Consider the following 20,502-nt stretch of genomic DNA (forward strand, 5'->3'; position numbering starts at 1 on the left):
TATATGACTAATGCATATATGAATAGTCAAATCACGTATTTGAATTTAATTGAAAAGTATAATACATATTACATAGCATAAGAAAGATACAGGACATATCTATGAATTGTTAATATTCAAATAAGAATAAATATGAAAACACATTTCAATAGATATTGTTATCGTTTCTCACTCGTATTAGTTTTGTAAAATCATCTAGAAAAACATGTTTATACATGATGACATTAGCTTTTTTTTTATACGCATCCCCACTTTGCACATACATTTTAACATGTAACGCTAATACCATGAATAGTCTCATCAGAATCCTTGTACGCAGCATACGTTCTAACGCAATTCGCAAGACACAATTTATGCAACGTACTTTATCGAATTAATCTACACGGAATTATACATAATATACGACATTTATAATGACCACCTTAAACACAAGTCTTGTAGACCCTGAACTTTTCAAAATTTTTGCATTTTGGGGAAGTGTACTTGCTTTAAAATTACTCGCGATGGCACCATTAACGGCACGCTTCAGATTTAAGAATTTGGTACGTATACACTTCATTAACTTGCAATACAAAATTATCCATATTTATATCGTATGCGAAAACAGAAAATATAATTTTTATATCTATTTCAGGCATTTGCAAACATCGAGGATACAAAAACGTTAAAAGGATCAAAAGTTAATACCAATGATCCCGAAGTTGAACGCGTACGCAGAGCACATTTAAATGATTTGGAAAATATACTTATATGGTATATTGTTACATTCGCTTGGTTGACCACAGGGCCTTCTACATGGTTAGCTTCAATGTTAATTAGGGCTTTTGTAATTGCTAGATTTGTTCACACAGTGGTATATGCTATTTTCCCAAAACAACCTCATAGAGCACTAGCCTTTTTTGTAGGTTTTGGCATTACTGCATATCAAGCATTTAGTACTCTGTTATACTATTTGTAATTTCAATGTTAAGATTTCATTTTTGTTTTGATATATTCTTTATTAAGAATAATATTGGATATTATTCTATATTGTTTATTAATGCTGTAGTTACTAATAAAATATATCAAGAAATTCTATTGATTAGATTATTTGATACTTTATCCATATCAAAAGAACCTATCTATTTCCTTCATTTTTTATTGTCACACTAACTTCAAAATAAATTGCAGATAACTAATATCATACATATCATAATGAAAAAGACTTTCATTTCATAGAATGATGATATATAACGCTTAATACTTTTGTAACATAGTTTGTCATTTTTGATTTATAAAACAGAATTATATTTTATGTATAATACGTTGTTACAACAAATCTTATTAATATAGATGTTAGTCAATGGAAATATTTGAATAAAATTCTCGAGTGTTTAATAATTTGACAAGTTAAACAGGACATATCTAATTCTACAATATGTCCAGCTTGTTGAATATTTAGAAAAGATTAGTCTAATTTATTAAATGAAAATAATATGATTAAATACCATGATTATCTTTAGAATGTACCCTAAATACACTGGATCTTTTATTTCTGGTTTGGATACATATTCTTCGAGTAGAGAAATATTCTTTAGAAATATAGGACGTATAGTATTTGAACACAGATTCTTTTAAGAACATTATAATATCAGGAGGTTAAATAGGTATGTTGATTTGTTCATGAATGTGTTATGATAAAGTATAGAAGGGAGAAGTAAGAGAAATATAATTATAATTTAATATACCGTGATCTTATTGATTTGTTTTTACAAGTAGAGCGAAAGAACAGTGACTTTTGTGAGTTCCAACAATTATATCCCATCGTTAGAAAACTATATCTTTTATTCTATATTATGATATAGCGTTATATTGCAAACTGAACATATGAACAAATGATAACACATGAAGTACTTAATATTATAAGTATAATATTTATAATCATTTGTGAAATTGCTCAAACTCAGTTTGAATCGGTTCAAAGTCAACTCAATTAATGTGTTGAATAAAAACTAAAAAATGTAGTGTAAAAGTTAGTCAATATACAAAGCATAGATGAATATAATAAACATATAAATATTAGTTTAATATAAAGTTACTTATAGTGAAATCGACGATGTAAGTATTTAGTTATGTAGAAAATTTATATAAGGAAAAATCAAATGCTAGTGTTAATTTATTCCTTCTGCTTACCTATTTATAATATCTATATATGTAATGTATGCAATATGTAAATTTAAAAATCATAGAAATCCTACAGATCAAGATCAAATGTGGAATATTACTATGTTCCGTAAAGGAATCAGGAATTGTATTAGTAATACCTACTTATATATGTAAATATCAGCAACTTTATTATAATTACTTCTTTCATTTTTTATATTATAAATAAGCTATTCTATCAAATTCATTCCAAATTATGTCTTTTATTGCTATTAAAAGAAAACAATCATACTTCTACTTGTGATAAAACAGACATATTGCACAAAATACAAAAAGAACAATTTTTATATTTTTTAATAGTATTGGTCCAAAATTTTAAAAGTTCATATTCTCTATTTTACTTTTTTCACAGGTTAAGTACATATATTTTTAATATAAATGTACAGAAATGGATATAAAATTAAAGAATGTGATAATTTTTTTATTTATTAAACTGTAAAAATGATCAAGACACACTTACCATGTTCTGTTTTTATTGGTTATATTTTATCAAAAATCATTTCTGGTCCGTATATTGCCGCGTTTATAATCTACGTAATAGAAACGATATGCGCATGGGCAAAGGTTGTTATGCGCGGTCGTCATGACGACGTTGTCTCGACGGCAATGGGCGCGGGAACGTCAGACGTCGCGATGTATCTGTGAGGTGCGAACCGCCGTCGGTGCAACGGCGTCCCGCCGTTACCGAATGTGTGCCAAACGTTCGTTCGGTTTCGTCGGAAAACAATGCGTTATCTCATTCCATACCTCCAGACGATTAGCGCTACGACACCTCAATTGGACAGTGATCGAGGAACCACTGTCATCTTCCCTCAAGACGATGATCGATATGTTGTGTAGAAACGCTACTAGGAAAATATAACTGAAAGGTGAGTGTTAATTTAACTTTTCAAACTTATCGAAATTTTCTTATCAATATTTATCAATATTCTTATAATATTTTTAATGAAAATTATGTAGTTATTTGAAAGTGGAAAAAAGATGAAAAATTATGAAGTATCGTTTGAAAAGTTATATCGTTTATATTGGTTACATTTGAATACACGATATTTTAGATTCGTGAACAGCTTTTTATCTTAGAACATTTCAACTATTTAACTCGTATGCAAAATAGAAGAAAGATCGTACGTTAAGCGAAGAACATAAAGTAAATTCTTTTCTCCCTTTGATCCGATGTAATACAGATGCCTTTGTGCATGGCACATGAAATCGGACGTGGGTCGTCTTTGATCTGTCTTCCAGAAAGCGCAATTTCTACAGTCTTCTAGTTTCTTGAAATTTGATTCGTACAAAACTAAAAAATATCTTTACTTACATAATTACTCGTTCGAGCGTAATGAAAAATTACTATTTAACATTTGAAATTTAAATTTTGCACTGAGAGGTTATAAGACTTACACAACGCTAATGATGCTACCATACAGCCGACAGCGGTGTAATAACGGTTGCCGCTTTACAGGGGCTCTACACATGATCCGATTTCCTCATATATAAGAGTAGCATTTCCTTTGAAGACCTTAACGTGCACGAAAGCATCGATCAATTAACGCAATTAATTATTCTTCAAAAAAACAAAAGTGGAAATAGAAACGGAGTCATTCATATTTAAACGGTAATCTATCTTGCTTATACATATATCCTCTATTACATCGTGCCTCGAATATAAGGGTGCATTCATGCGACAATTGTGATCGATTTTCATCGCATTTACTTCTACCATTCGCATTCCGAGCGTATGTGGATCGCGATATGGTCTGTTCTTTCAGTACCGCGTTCATGTACTTTCTATTGTTTCATCAATACTCTCTCTCTGGTAACCGCATCTGCAACGCTAGAGAGATATACGAGTATATGTGTATCCGTCCGCGTGGATGCGTCCTTGTATAAGCACGATCCCCGTTGTTCCGTTGATCTCGATAAAACTCTATGCGAAGAAGATAGAGCTCGCGTGTGAGGGCACTCGAGCAATATGTAGGCTAGCAGGCCGATTCCTTGCAATGGCTTTCCGAAAAATGTTAATATTGGCGAGCGGTCAATATGATTATCCGTTTAAGCGTGCATGGTACGCGGCTGATTACAAAGCGGTGGCGTATTGACCCCGTAGTTTCTGTTCCCGAGATAAGGGGTCCCTTACGTGCGTGCCAATGCCGCCTGTGGTTTGCTCCGCGCGCGGTTATCGATAGCTCCCGACAGTTTTCCGTATCATATGGTCTCATCTTATGCCTGAACCATCGAACAAAATTACATCGTATCCGCTGTCATGCACCAATTCATCCCCTGACCATGATTCAATTCGTCGCAAAATTAATATCAAGATCGTAATTACATTTCTATTGATATCAACACCGTCGCAGGTGACTGTCACCTTTTGTGACAACGAAATCTGCCTTGATACATATTTCTGCAGCACAAAGGTATATTATTAATCAACGTCATGCACACTTTTCGATCAATTATGTACCATGTTTACTATTTGCTTCTCGCCGTGTTTGCATCAAGTGTCCTAATTCTGGGTTCCCTTTTCACTCGGCGTGACAATGACGCTTTGAATTGGGTCTGGGCAGTCTGGTTTCTCAAGTACACGAAAAAGATGATTAATTGCGTCGCGTCGCGCGTATATGGTACGATCTTACTTGTAAATGCAGATTGACAACCACTGTATAAGTCTGTAATTTAGTGTCATGGTCGTATACAGAGAAACGCGATCTGTCGTCTACTTACGTACGCGTACGGCTGGCTACGTACTCGTATCTCCGTGGTTCTTACCAACACTCTCGAATATTTATCGCGGTATTAAGAATTGTCCGCGAAGAGACTTTACCCTTGCCATGAGTAAACCGAACGAAACAGTCCATGACATCATATGCATTCTGTATATGCATTCGTATCATCCCCCTACCATCTCATTCGAGACGAGATGTGAAATTGGTATGCCCGCTTATGGGCTGTTTGCCGTGAACGCAACGAGAGACGACGCCTCTTCTTGCCCCTTTTTTCGTTATGCTTCCGATGCCGCGGGACCATCAGCTTCCTTTAACGTAAATCAATGCGATACATGGATGTGTCCTCGTTTCGTGCATCCTTATTCATTATCGTGGGATTAAAGCGATCAGTGTGTTCGAGCGTACTCATTTTTATGGTCGGTTCGCTGATGAAATTACCATCAAATTTTTCATTATACGCTCGGAAACTGCTAGTTAAACCGCTTCACGATCTTTTCATTCGGTATAATGTAATTTCGTTTGGCTTCGTTGATCACATTATTACACGTTCTTCACGCTGCACTTTATTATTTATATCGAAACACTGTTCGCTATCATGTAACTGTTACTTCGATAAAACTGATCCTTTCAGAATAACCTGCTCTGCAGCTTCTAAAAGGGCCTGTCGCGCAATATGTTTTTTCATAACTGAACTAAAATTTGACATTGACGGTAATTTCACCGAGAATAGGAAATTTACTGAAAATTAAATATGAGAAAGTATCGCGTACACCGTGCAGGCATAGAATTTATACAACAATATGCGGCAATAGCTTTGGTGACTTCATGAGAGTGACGTATTTTACGTATTCAACGGTAACCATGCGTGACCGTGCATTCGTTTCGCTTTGTGCGATACTGATGAGAACAGGGTCAAAGTGCGTTATAAGAATAATGTTCCGGCCAAGAACTTTTGAATTGGTACGTTGTTAGAAACCATCATTATTTTCTGGAAAATATCCATTGTCCATTGAATTAGGACCATACATAGAAATGCTATTTCTGTAATGTCATACAAAGCACACGAGAAACTAATATTAGACGCTGTAGTTATCTAAAAATTCAACGTGCCAATACATTCTCAATCCATAGATTCGTGATTATCATCTGAACTAGAATACTACAAAGATATCGAGAAATAAAAGGACTAGCAAAGAAGATCATGGTTTTCTTGTCCGTGAAAATATTTGCAAAATCCTAATTCAAACGATGCAGCAACATCTACTAATGCTTCATAAATTTCAAGTGTATTGAGCTTTTGGAAACTAGGAAGATCTCTTAAAGCAGACAGAAGACGAGATTTTCATTCGAGAAAAATTCGAAAGAGGTATTTTAATTATCCACGAATGCGTTATTTTCCGAGAGAGGGCCGATACGTCGAGATCTTGAGGACGATAGAATGGCGCGCAGGGGTCGTTGTAGAGTACATCGCTTCGTCTTAGAAGCGGAATTACAAAAGTTTCCCTTTTAACGTTAATTAATAAGAGAACGCGCTGTACCGTGCTTCATTATAGCGCTATCCATTATAAAAGGAGCCAGCCGGGGCCGTCTTTCAAGTTGGGCAAGCTTTCGATTCTCCCGAGAGGGACGTGGAAAAGGATAGCCTGATTTAAGCGAGGCGGTTGACTTTTTCTTCATATATACTTAACCCTGTTAACCATAAAGATCGACGGACGTCCGTGAGAAACGATCGATCTCGATCCATTACATGTAACATTGCGATACATTAGCAACTGAAAAGCGTTTCTGATCAAGGCGCATAACCGCGCCTTGGAATTCGATCGCGTCCTTCTTCTTAAGTAAATACGAATGGATCACGAGTGGATGCGAATTTACAAATAAATAGACCCCTTCGTTTTTGCAAAGTTTCACCTCGCTACCATATCAAGTATACTCATTCTTAACTCTTTCGACCCAATTTTTTTTCTATTCAGTTTTTATTCTTGTTTCTTTGAGAAAGTGGCAACGCTAAACTAGGGATGCTCGTAGGATAATTTTTTATGTTTGTCTAATGATTTTAACAATTAGAACACGCGAGTTTCGTAAATGCGTTTTATGTACAAATGATAATTTATAACAGCATATGTGATAACTAGCGAAATACGTTGTTATTAACGTTTTTTAACGACTAATTTAGGTTTATAGCCTGCTGGTTTTGTAAAGGTATAATATAAGTGTTATTTCTAATTACTAATTACCAATTCGTCACTAATTTGTACGTTCTACGAAAATTCACATAACATTACGACAAGTCGACCGAAGTGTCCAAACGTTTACAGCTTAATTATCACGGTCACTCAATTTCCATCGATATTAAAATGGAAAGAAACGACAACTATCATGCGTGAATAGCAAATGAGCAACGATTCAGAGAAATGACTCATAGTTCGATAGAAGTTCCAGGAATTCTCGTTTAGTCTGCCACTTCGAAGATGAAGACGAAGAATGCACGTATTGAAACAACATATACGTAAACGTAAACGTTTGTTCAATGGCGTTTCTATTCCGAACGTGGTAGTTCCTATGTAGTATACTTGTTGGTCTCCGGATGACGCGGTCGACCAGTTACTGGTTCGCCTACGGATTTCAACGCATTCACCAAATACGGAGCATCGAAGTTGGTTTCACGTAGCAGCGCTTGCACGGTTCCTACCCACGCCATGACCTGACGACACTTTTTACGGGAAACGCGTCGGGACGGGCGTGGTACTTTCGCTCCATAACCGAAATCGATCGTCGAGATCGAGATCAATCGTATGCACTTTGCGTCCTCGATTTTTTTCAGCAGCCCTATGCCGGTCAGAAATCGATGATGGATTCGCGGGACGACCGCAAAATATTTCCTTATTAAGACTTTACGACTTTTCTCCGAACCAGCCGTGTGTCATCCCATTGTTTGATCCGTTAAGGATCGTGCAATGAAATAATTCGCGAAAGTTGCGAGAACGTACGAATGATATTGTAAAAGGCAAATAGAGTAACGTATTGTTTTATCCGGATAAAAAGCGTGTTAAAATAATAGTAGGTTGTTTGGGAAAATCGTAGCGAAAGTTAAGACACACTTTTAACAAGAATTAGATATTTGCTATTTATGATGATTTCACGAAATTTCTCTTGAAAAATGTTTCGCCCTTGTCGATAATGAATCCCTTCAAACAGCTCGTTCAAGCTTCGAAAATACATACCTCGTTTCTTGCCTACGTCTTTCGAAACAGTTTTGTAAAGATCGCAATAAATAATAAGGAAACTATAGTATTATTTGACGAATGAATAATATGTACATGGAACGTGTATAATCATAATGTTAAGCTTCGAAATTGTATTATACAGGGTGGTTGGTAACTGGTGGTACAAACGGAAAGGGGGTAATTCTACGCGAAAAAAGAAGTCGAAAATATAGAATAAAAATTTTTCGTTTGAGGCTTTGTTTTCGAGAAAATCGACTTTGAATTTTCGCTCGATACGCGTGCGGTACGTTATAACGGATCTCACTGTAGATCGTTGTCTCGATGGAAAAATTAAAAAAAAAGAAAAATTAAAAAAATAATTTTTATTCTATATTTTCGACTTCTTTTTTCGCGTAGAATCACCCCCTTTTCGCTTGTACCACCAATTACCAACCACCCTGTATAATTTAAATGAATTGAAATCAATTACGAAGGGAATATGGCATTGGCGCAACGTTGGTGTTTAATGGGTTAAAAAAATTGTAAAAATAGTTCTAATTCTTTGATCGATGTAAAATTGCTGTTTTCGCTAAACGTATCTCGACGTGTTGCGTACAGGCGCATATTAAATATGCATCCGAGCGAAAAGTCGAAGGAAAAGCGTTAAAGGCCATCAGACTAAAGAAAGAGCGTGCTTCCTCTATATCGTATGCGATACTACCTACGTAATGATTCAACGTCGATTTAGTGATCCTATCGAAGTAAAATATCGCGTGTCTCGGATTCGAAGGTCGTTGGATCGCGATCAATACGACATCAAAGTTACGCGTACATCTATCCTTTCGACGTTCCTGCTTAACGTCGCATTTCCTGTTGCATCATAGGGTTATTTATTTTAACCAAGGACAAACAGATTCTTACTCGGTTTGTGTAATACTTAATAACAAATCAGACAATGATGTCGCGTTTAAAGAAAGCTCATCGACGATGTAACGTCACTCTGAGGTACGTGGAAATTGTCTTTATGCAAGAGCGTTATTTATCCATTAACGGATAGTATGAAAAGGCTTTAGCGTACAAGAAGTTGGTCATAGTTGAAATCGTTATAGGAAGACAAAATAAAAAATATTAGTTTCTTTCGTTTTATAAGAAAATAATAGACGCACAATGTTTTTTGTTTTATACTAGTTATAAAATTTTGTTTTTATATTTATTTTTTATATTGTATTTATGAATTTTTGTTTTATATTAGTTATAGAATTAATAGTCAATAAAATAATATAAAACAGAAATTGTTGCTCATCTATTATCACCTTATGAGATGAAAGAAACATTTCGAACAACCTAATAGATTCCGGTAACCAGTGTTTCTAAATATTTCGAAACGATTAAAATAAGATGTGAAATAAGATCGACTAAAAAGTGTTGAATAACGCGTAAATAATATTATAAAATAAAAGACACGCTTTTATCGTGCTTCTATTACAACGTGATACTTTCTAAACTTTAAATATTATAATCCACAGGCGAAATATATAAATTTCAATCGTGTGACGATCAGAATGTTTATGAATTGAACTAACAAAACGAAATTCTTCAGACAGCAGAGTACAGCGTCTTAAAACGTTTATGCTAGTTAATAAATGATAAATTATAGGGAGTCAACGAGTTGGGGACGTTCAAAGGATAGTTTGGAGATTTCGAGTCTGGCGGAAACGCGGCATTGACATTGGCGATAAGTCTCCCAGGGCAGACCAATTCCGTGCGATAAATTTCAGTGTTACCGCACCTCCATTTGTATCACAGGGCAATCTAACAATAATTCCTTCAACTCTGCTAGCTTGTTAACGACATCGTCAGCGGTGCAATCAGCCACTATATCTGCGATAGTGCACGCGAAAATAATGGCCATTGCTGAACCAGTCCGACACCTCCAAGGGGAACGCCGCGATCGCGGCTCTCCACGGCCTACGTCATCGCCTGGTTTACATCGAGACATCACGAAGGACCGGTTTCTCCGAGCTATCCCCTTCTGCTCTGCCTCTCCTCCAGACACGTTCATTTCGTATTCGTGCTTATTCGCGACCGATCTTATTTCTTCAGAAAACGAACATATCGTATCGTGAACGATAATGCACATAATTTCTCTTTCGTCACTATCATCGTACGTAATTGCATTGCTGAGTGCGGAAAGTTCAAAGCTCGTTGACGAAGCGGTTTATCGAGAGAAACGTGCTCATCCAGATCGAATGAAGATGTAAACGTGGACGACATATTTGTCCGTTTCTTAATTATGGGTTATGGTAGTGTAATTAAATTTCACTTAGAGGGAAAGCTCGTTATCGTCGTGACATGAATGCGTTGAAGCGGTTAGAGAGCTTTAGAAAATGTAATTAGATAGTTACGTAGAGTTCGTAAGAATTAGAACACCTGCTGCTTTCATACGAAACGCGATGATTAGTATAAGGTATTATGGATGAATGAACGAACCTCGCGTTCATGCAAGTTTCAGTCCTAATATACGCTATCGCATACGAGCACCTGGACACTTTGGTCGATTTGTAGGGACAGTACACGAACGTTATATTAATAACAAACTAATAGCTAAAAGTAATATGGATCTCCTTAATAGAATCAACAAATAATAGGTTTTAATTATTTGTATAATCACTGACAAACTGTACGGTATAATTCGATACGTATCATAGAGATTTTTTAAATATTACTATAATACTTAAACAAACGATCGTAGTCTTCTCTTATCTGATCCGTATCTTAGAAACTAAGTAGTCCAAGAGACAAAGAACCTACAGACACAGCTCGTGTAATCATCATACGAGTACAAATTTCTTTCTTCAACAACGGGCTTATTCAAAGTCGTAATCGCTATATGCTTATAAACAAGAACATCGTCGTCTCTTTCTCCCTGTCTGTGACACGTTGCTCGAAAGAACAGCTACAGATTCCCGTGTATACAGAATCGTAGTGGAAGAGGCGAACGTGTTCCGGCGAACACGCTCGGCAACGCGAGGGGGCGAAAATTGCATTTGTACCTGTAACGCGACGCGTGTACGTGGTATCGTCGTCGACGTAATCTCTTACGATGGAAAGCGAAAAGAGTAAATGTCGGCTACGCTTCGGTTGCAATATCTTTCGCCGTGAAAGAAGCTGAAGCCGTACACGCGCGGCCACACACGTGAATAAAGTCGCGTCCAAAGAGAGTTTTGTTCCTGTACGTGTTTCGCCTAATGCGCCACGTCAGCCTCCGAATGAAAGAGAAAACCGTACGTGCTTTTACAGCGAGCGAACGCGACGCGTAAAAATAGAGGGTGTGCGTTTACGGGCTTTATTCGCCGCGAACGAAACAGAGCGGCTGTTTCGGTCGACGGGCCTCCATAAAATTGTTGTAAGACGGTCCAGCGCTGGTAAATATCGCACGTACGTGTACAGACTGAACAGACTATGGAATTTAGCGATCGGAACGCGAAGACGTTTCATATTTATCATTCTATATGGAGAAAGTCCACAGAAAAGGTTTGGCTAGCTAGAACTGTCGTTACACAATAGGATGAACTTGTAGCATGAACGAATCGACCAATGCATCGGTGCGCGTATTTGTGGCGCTAGATAAGTATGCGTATCGAATGACGAGAACACGGACAACTTCTTGCACCTGGATGCGAATTTTACGGCATTGGATTGTAAATGAAGTAGCGTGAGAGAAGCGGTGTGAGAGTTTATGTAATGATCAAGAACTTTTGTGATAGAATATCGGTAATCAGCGAGATACGGTTGATAGATGATTATCGAAGATTCGGCGTACATAGCGTCACGTGGACGTTTAATGTATTAATTGGATCGTTCCTTAATTAGAAATTTTCTAGAATCACGAATCTAGAAGTATAATAAAAAAAAAAGAATCTTAGATACGTCGGTTTTAGTAACTCGTAAATGTAAATATGATATGATTCATTTTAATTTAAATGTAAAAAGGATAGGCGATTTCTAAATAAAAACATCGTCATATCTAACAAATATGCAATCTGAGCGATGAGTCAGCTCGTCTTCCGTGGTTTACAAATTAAGAATGCGAGAATATGAACTTATGTACTTTTAATAAAAACATTTTTCTTCGACAACAACTATCCTTTTACGAGTCAACGTTCCTACGTTAACGTCGATAGGAGCTAGAACGAATTTTACGATCAGTCAAAGCAGACTCATAATTTGAAGTAGACAAATAACCGTAGAGCGTAACGAAACGTAGATAGACACGCTCGCGCTGCAGGCGGTTATACAATATTGTTGATACAGTATGTGTACTCTTCTAACGAATGCACATAAGCACGTGTATGTACGTGGTGTATTAGCAAAGTCGTTTTTAGTCGTCTGGCGACGTTGACAGAAACGGGAAACATTCTGCTTCTTGGTAAAAATGCCTCAGCAGAATGAACGATTCGAGGTGAGATTTTTCGTGCAGCGAAACGCAAAACGGAGGAAAAGACGGCGAGAGAGCGTTTGGAGGTGGATTATCCTTAAAGAGGATCGGGCAAAAGCGAAGCGGGCAAAGAAGAACGAGGACAAGACCCGGTTTGGGAAGAAGAAGAAGAGAGGAAGAGTTGTATCTCGCCAACTCACTCGAGAACGGTACACAATAAGAATCGGCTAGAAGGATCGTGTGCACGCACACGGACGCGAGACACGAGCGAATACGCGGTAACATCCCACGCCGGGCGACATACGAGAGAAAAGTAGGGAGGCCGGATCGGCGTTCTCCAGGCAAAAGAGTCGTGGTTCGCGTACGTCGTGGCAATGGTAGTGACGGAGAGCAACGGTGTATGGTGTGGTCACTAGGGCCAGCGAGCCATCGTCGATGCCACATCGACTCGCGGTACCGGACCGTGAACATCAAAACGAATCTTTTCTCCCGCGTTTACCATTCTAACGGCGCGTTCTGCACCGAGACACGCAGATTTAACACACGTATACGTTATACCGAGACACGCAGAGAACAAGAAACAAAGAGACACAGTGGAAAAGGCGAAGAGTGTGTATAATCGTTGATATACACGATATAATAGAGCGAGCGTTGAGGGACGAAGAGAAACGAGTTTGCAAACTGGGCCGGTCGTAGTGAAGCTTCAGTCCGGCTCGAGTGATCGCCGAGTCGCGTGTTTCCTATCGTGATAGAAAGTAAACATACGGATAGTTCTTGGTTTTTGTCTATTTTCCTACGGTTTCGGTGCGCGACGCGAGTTTGCCCTTTGTATCGTTACTTCGTGTTGTTGCACTCGCATGAAAGATTGGTATACGATTGTGAATAGAAGTGAGTTAAAATGACTATACACAAGAAGACGAGTGGAAAGAGCAAGGGGAGCTCGAAGGAAGTCGCCACGACTTCTTCCAGTTCCTCGGATATGACGACCGTTGAGACGGTCGAGATGGTATCGTCGACGAGCATGGTCGAGGAAGCGACACAGATTATGGAGAGCGAATCTAGGAGCAGCGTCGTCGAGGTAACCAGCGCGAGTCGCGAGGTTATCATGGATTCCAAGGGTAACGTAATTAAGGTGATCGAGTCTGCTCCTCAGACTGTTGGTCAAAGTACGTCTACATATAGAACGGGTAAGAGTTCTCAGGACTTTATAGCGCAAGAACAGATGCAGTCTGTTAAACAGGGAAAAACTGTTCGTGACAGTCCACAAAATGTTAAGGACGTCGAGGTACGTTCGGATGGACATCGAGGAGAAACGTTGGAGCAAGTTAGTAGATCGTCCGAGAGTCGTAGCGAGTCTCGAGCAGAAACTATTCAGAAATCTATATCCTCTTCGATGGTCGTAGAAACATCGTCTTCGATGGGAGATTATTACGATCAGCTATCAAAGACGACGTCTTCCAACGGTATCGTGAACGGTGATCACGCTCCCAGAATACATACGTCATCAAAATCGTACGAAAGCAAACAAGCCAGTAAAGAAACGTACGAAGAGACAACCAAGGATGGAAAAACGTTCGCGAATATCTCGAGAATCCACGAATCAGGTGAAAAACTCGATGACAACGGTAGAGTAACAGCCACTCAGAGTCGCATCATTGACAAGGAGACCACGGTCGTACCCTCGGACGTAGGTCGAGTTAAACATACGGATGATGTCAGAATTGCCAGTAACAAGGTCATCCTCGATTCTTCCTCCAACGCCACTGTTAGCGAAAGCACCGCGAAGAGCAGCGTAAAAGCGGACAAAATTAGCGACGTTGTCACGCGGTGCAACAAACCCGGCCAGTCTACGTGGGATGGCACGTTTATTAGCGAAAGTCCGGCTAAAGACAAGGACGTCTCGAGAAACGTCGATACGTCTCGAACAGACCGGGACAGTCTCGACAAGGCAAAAATAGATCGCTTGGTGTCCAAAGTTAACACCGATAATGTACAAGAGAGCATGTCGAGCATTGAAATCTCTGAGAGTTCGTTTATCGATCAGCGTTCATCGTCGACGGTAATACAGGACTCGAAAATTATCATCGACGAGGGTCGTTCTAGCTCGACTAACATCGAAAGTTTTGATCGAAACGTTAACTCGATCGGTCGCGACATTCACGAACATGTTTCTGAGGATACGATCGATTTTGCCGGAGGACAGAGGCAAGTTACGACGGAAGCACACTCGAAAGGTTCGACTCGATACACGAAACCTGGAGAGTCTACGTGGGACGGTACTTTTATGGTCGAAAAAACACCAGAACCGAGAAAAAGAAACGTGTCAGATGCTTCTGTCTTTCATCATACTGGTGGCGATAATGTTATAGAATCAACACAGAGAACGGATTTCAAGGAGAAAAGTTCTGACGGATCTTACGAAAAGAAATCTTCGAACGTTGTCCACGTGGTACAAGGCGGCACGGACTCTTCGAGGTTCATTTCGGAAGAACGCAAAGATGTCACAGAGGAAATTTACATCGATGGAAAACCTGTTAGTAAAACAGAGCTATTAAGAGACAGATCGTCGTCTAGTAGAGGAGAAAAAATTACGAGACCCGGTGATTCAACGTGGAACGGACAATTCGTATACGAAAAGCCACAGGATGGCGGTAAGAAATTATCGAGTGACAAAACTGTGGTCAGAACGAGCGCGAAAAGACACGATTCCGTGGATGTCCAAGACGTCACGGAGGAGCAGAATATCTCCAGTATGTCAGAGTCTGTTTCGTCTTCGTACGTCGTGGAATACGCTACATCCACCGACGAGAAGAAAAAAACTAGCGAAAAGGTGACCTCTGTTTCTGAAATAATTATAGAAGAAGATTCCGGAGATGGAGGTTCTCCTCGACGATCAACTCCAGAAAAATCAGTTACCCGTGACACTACTTCGCGATGTTACAAACCTGGTCAATCCACTTGGGATGGCAGTTTCGTTTACGAAAAGCCGCAAGTTCATGAACGTCGAAAGCTGGATAGCCGAAGACCGACCGATTCCATCATCATTCGCGACGTTACAGAGGACAATTCGATAAACGAGGCGGAAATTTCATCAACGGCTTACGTAGTCGAACATTCATCGAGTCAACAGAGTTTCACCGATGTTAAAGATTCTAGTTTATCTTCCGTACACGAGACGATTGTTTACGATGTGCAACCTGTTCGTCAAGATCGTCCATCGAGCAGAACATCGAGTAGACCAGAAACTCCCGACAAGACACCTAAAGGAAGAGATACCAGGCTTACCAAGCCTGGTTCGTCGACCTGGGATGGAACTTTCGTCATGGAGAAATCGCCAGAAACGAAAAGACCGTCTAGCAGAGAATCCGTTGATAGACCGGCAGATAAAATTCGACCTGAACCAAGAGAAAGTCCAATACCGAAATCGAGAAAGCACATCAGTGATACCACTTTGGATATTCGTGATACTTCTCAGCAAGTATCCACTAGTTCAGAAGTTTATAGCAATTCCATTGTATTGGAACAGTCTACCACACACGAGAGTTATACCGATTCGTCGAACGTGGATTACTCCACGAGTTCCGTAGAGACAGTAATTGTTCGTAATGGCGTTCCAACGACGATACAGAAATCTGTGACGATCGAAGATAGATCTAAGAGTCCCGAGAAGAAAGCGTTGGAACATAAAGGGTTGCAACCAGAAGACTCCAAGTCGCCTGACAAACGTCCTAAGAGCCCCAGTAAAACCGACAGTTCTTTTAGACCGTCCAAACCAGGTGCTTCAACGTGGGATGGTTCGTTTGTTTACGAAAAACCAGCAAAAAAGCCTACCGATAAGAAACCATCGACAGACGTTTCACGTCGTCCTACCGATGAACGAGCTCCCATTCGAACGTCGCCAGTAGATAATGGAAAATTGCCAGAAGATAAGAAACCGACTTATCTCACTGAAAAATCTATCACTTTATCGGACACTACAATGGAGACTTCTGAATTTGTCACGTCGACGACGCTTGAACGAACTCTGGCTTCAGATTCCGAAGTTCTTGATTCGTCCAAGGTCTCTACAACGATATTCCATGAAATCGACGATAAAAAACGCACTGCAGATACCGAAAGAGAACTTCGAAGAGAGGTTCCTCGATCACCATCTGGAAAACATCCTGAAGACGGGAGAAAGTCTCCTGAAAGACGTCCTAAGAGTCCTGAGAAAAGTCCGGTGGATAGATCTATGAGACCGACTAAGCCAGGCGCGTCAACTTGGGATGGTTCGTTTGTGTATGAGAAACCACAAGACCAGAAAAAGAAACCGACTGACCAACAGAAGGAACCAGTAGACGAAAAAAAGAGACCAAGAGAATCTCCTACAAGAGATGAACCTAAAGACAGACCAAGTTCTGTCGTGCCGAAAGATGATACCACGAAAATTTCAGTCGTGAAACATGATGTGACGGACACCAGGAAGGATGTTATGGATATTGATATAGTTCAGAAATCTTCTTACGTAATCGATCAGTCGTCGTTCACCTCGGTGCAGGACGTTCGCAACGTGTTAGAGGAACGTGTCATCAGCGAATTTACAACGGACACGCGTAAAGATGTGGTGAGTAACGACGTGTAACTATTAGTCAATCCTTTGGTTTGTTAAGGAAGGAAATAGAATGGCGGAGATTGTTCTTCGAAAGATAATCGCGTTTCATTTAAACGATGCTTCCTTGTACTTTTATGAAATCAAGATCTTGCGTAAAACTTGGTTTAAATCATAGTACGTAAAGATGAAATAATGGTCATATAAGAGTACGATAAATCGTCGTAGAGTAGAACTTTGATTATCAGGACATTGATTAATGAATGAACGAATGATTGATTACCAGAGCATCGATACTGTGTAAATGTTTTCGGTCATTAACAATTATGATTTCATAATGGAAATTTACCATACTTTTAGCAAGTATTTCCATAGTTACAGATATCGTTAGATAGAAACGAATCTTTAGATATTCCCCCTTCATGACGCTGTATTCGATAAAAATGAATTATCAAGACTGCTCATGTGTCGTGGTTACATAGTTTGGATAATTAAGATTCTACTGTAGTAGCAAGGTATGAGTAAATCAGAGAATCAAATAAGGAAGGATAACGGTAAGAAGGAGGATCTTTCGAGTTCTTTCAAGTACTGAAGTTCACGAATAGGAAAAGAATTTTATTGGCTGAGTTTTCTCTGTAAATAAATATCAGTAGAATGCGTGAGTTCAGCATAGTGTAGCCAATGATATAATCGAGTTACCGATCTTTCAAGGGAAATAAAATAAATACAAAGACAGTCGCGGAAGAAGTTCGTCGAGTACTTTCACTTCCAAACCAGGCGAAGGTCGTAGGTTCTCGCGCGTTATTCGGTTAAAAATAAAGTTGACGTAACCTAGCGATCCAGCAGAACCACCGAGAGAAACATGGAGAACGAGGAGAATGCTTGATACAGGGTCAATCTGCAATGCGAAAAAGTTGAAACTCTTTTTACAATTCCAATTGCCAAAATATCGCGATGCTTCGTATTCACGATGTTTCATAACGATTCTTCTTTCGTAAGACGATATGCGCTGGTTTACAGTAACGTGCTTGTTCCATTTTATGTTATCGATATTCCTCGACATACATGCAAAAGGCTGTTCTGTCTTGAAGGACAGTTGCAGTGTTAAAAAATATGGAAAAAAGAATTGTATCTATGTTTCATGCAGTGTCTCTCCTCATGACTAATTATAGTACCACGTTATACAGCGTCCTCTGCAATCACGGAACGCGTCGAAAACATTTACGTCTTTGCCGATAAATCTTGCTTGCGTTTCAATTAACACCAATAACAGCGTCGAACGACTTGCACGACGCGATATACGATTTACTTTATCTCACGACACGTAGTCCAACTCATTACTAAATAACATTTTCTAATGAAAATGAACAACTGTTTCGACGTTCCGACTAATCGTTTATTTCGTCATCTGGTTAATGTAGTATGTACTTGAACGTATTCGAACACTTGGGTGAATTTATAGTACGTGAATTGCACCGAAGTGTCTAAACTAATGATCAATTTGTAGCTAGAAATAACGTTAACTATCTTTTTATAGAATTACTAAATTATAAATTTAAATTATCTATTAAAAAACATGGCAATAATATATTTTACTATATACATGATATACCATGTAAAATTTTTACGAATATGTTATATGCGTTATACGAAACTTTCTGAAATTTTATTAAAGTCGTAATGACGCATGACCATCGTATGATATCGGTCAAATGTGAAATCAGCCTAATAATTTCTATAATTGTTAGAATACTTTCTGTCTGTCTTAAATGACGTAAATTTGAACGCTCAATCAATTTTACAGCCTCACTTCTTCCACCGACAGCACTTAATCGAAACACCGTGATTTCGTTTTCATTGCGACATTCGCGACACACCGTAAATATTTCCGTTCGCGGGCTGGTGAACGTTTAGCCTGATGCAGGAACCAGCCGCATAATGATTTTCTTGCTCGGAGCACTTTCAAGCGCTGCAATCCCCGAGGCGAGTTACGTTCACAACACGACAATTTCAAACTCCACGGCAGTAAACAGTTATTAACTCAATCGAGTAATACCGCGATGAAACGAGTATGAATATATCTGTTCGTGCATTTGGCTAATAAGAGGCAACGGAATACCAAGTGACGTATGCCGCGTGCACGCAATTGCAATCACCTGCTATCGACTTCAATCGAGCATATGTAAAGCGATAATAATTGGTATCGAACGTGGCCAAGTTTGGAAGTGATCTCATCTCGATTTTCGCTTCGTTTTAAACTCTGATCGACCGACCGAGTTCCACGTTTGCGAACCTCGATCTGTCCGTCAATTCGTCACGCTCGTCGTTTAACTGGTTTGCCAACCTTTGACCCGGTTCCTTCGTCTCGCGTTTCGTTCCTTTCCTCGAGCGCCTCCAACGAACAACACAGTTGTTACATGTTATGAAAACGATTGCGATTAATAATGGGACCAAGTTCAATACGAAGATGATAGTCTTCGCAGGGATGACATTTCTCGATTTTGTTTGTTTTTTATAGGGGAACTGTTTTAACATTCAATATATTGTCAATGGATCGTGTTTCTGAATTATTTGATGTTGAAACTGAACGTGTGTTTTTCCGCTTTCTTCGTAATGATCGAAGAATCCGAATACTTTTGAACGTTAATGTACATTATACATTGTGATCGCGTGTATCTTAATCACCTGCGATAGCCTTTGACGAACACACGCGATACGTAACAAACAATCACCGTGAAACACAATGACCAACTTTGGAAGTGATGTCATCGGCCGTTAAACGCGGAACCAATTGTATTTCACGCCACAATCATCTCGGTTCTTCTTACTTGCTTCTATATTGAATAGTCATGATCGCCTGTCACATGATTCAACATTTTACGCATAGACAGATAAGTAACGTATTCACCAGTGCTTAACAACATTCCTGTATAATCGAAGCAGAACATTTCGATTGCGTTGAATTATCAATGCCCAAACGTGAATGATGTCATCGTTTACGAGCTCTAGCCTGCGTATAACGAATGGAATTCCAAGAACATATCCCGTACCTGCTCGTGTAACCTTGCTTAGGTTGATAATGCCAGTTTTTCAGTAACACATTATCAAATGAGAATCTAGCTGTAAAATTTATGAGCATTCGCGCTACTAAATGCAAACATCGTGCACAGATCGTTAGATTTGCGAACGTCCATTTGCATCGTGTAACAGTACATAAAGATATCCTTTCAGGCATCAAGTAAAATCATGTTGTACTCTTCGATTATTTTTATGTTTTTCATTTATTTCACGTAATCGGTATTCACGCGTGCAACAACATTCATTCGTGGAGAGAAATATATGATT

The 20,502-nt window shown here is 39.0% G+C and overlaps 2 protein-coding genes across 3 annotated transcripts in view; both read left to right on the forward strand.

Moving 5' to 3' along the window:
- Nucleotides 1-281: 281 nt before the first annotated feature.
- Nucleotides 282-1,077, forward strand: LOC117155608 (microsomal glutathione S-transferase 1). Its single transcript, XM_033331772.2, has 2 exons — nt 282-542; nt 635-1,077. Exons 1-2 carry the CDS (start codon nt 414-416, stop codon nt 956-958), a joined length of 453 nt encoding a protein of 150 aa, XP_033187663.1. The 5' UTR covers nt 282-413; the 3' UTR covers nt 959-1,077.
- A 1,759-nt stretch (nt 1,078-2,836) lies between these two features.
- The window catches only part of Sdb (SAXO downstream of blistered), a 47,263-nt gene continuing 29,597 nt past the window's right edge, over nt 2,837-20,502 (forward strand). Inside the window, exon 1 of one of the 2 annotated variants that reach the window (XM_033331728.2) lies at nt 2,837-3,071. Coding sequence is in view for 1 of the 2 variants with exons in the window: in XM_033331726.2 (XP_033187617.2) it covers nt 13,468-17,172 (3,705 nt within the window). In the remaining variant the exon portion in view is untranslated. Of the gene's footprint in view, nt 3,072-12,936; nt 17,173-20,502 lie in introns of those variants that run through there. The other variant, XM_033331726.2, reaches the window with a different exon arrangement.

The sequence above is a fragment of the Bombus vancouverensis genome, chromosome 6 (genome assembly GCF_051014615.1).
Source record: "Bombus vancouverensis nearcticus chromosome 6, iyBomVanc1_principal, whole genome shotgun sequence".
Taxonomy (NCBI): domain Eukaryota; kingdom Metazoa; phylum Arthropoda; class Insecta; order Hymenoptera; family Apidae; genus Bombus; species Bombus vancouverensis.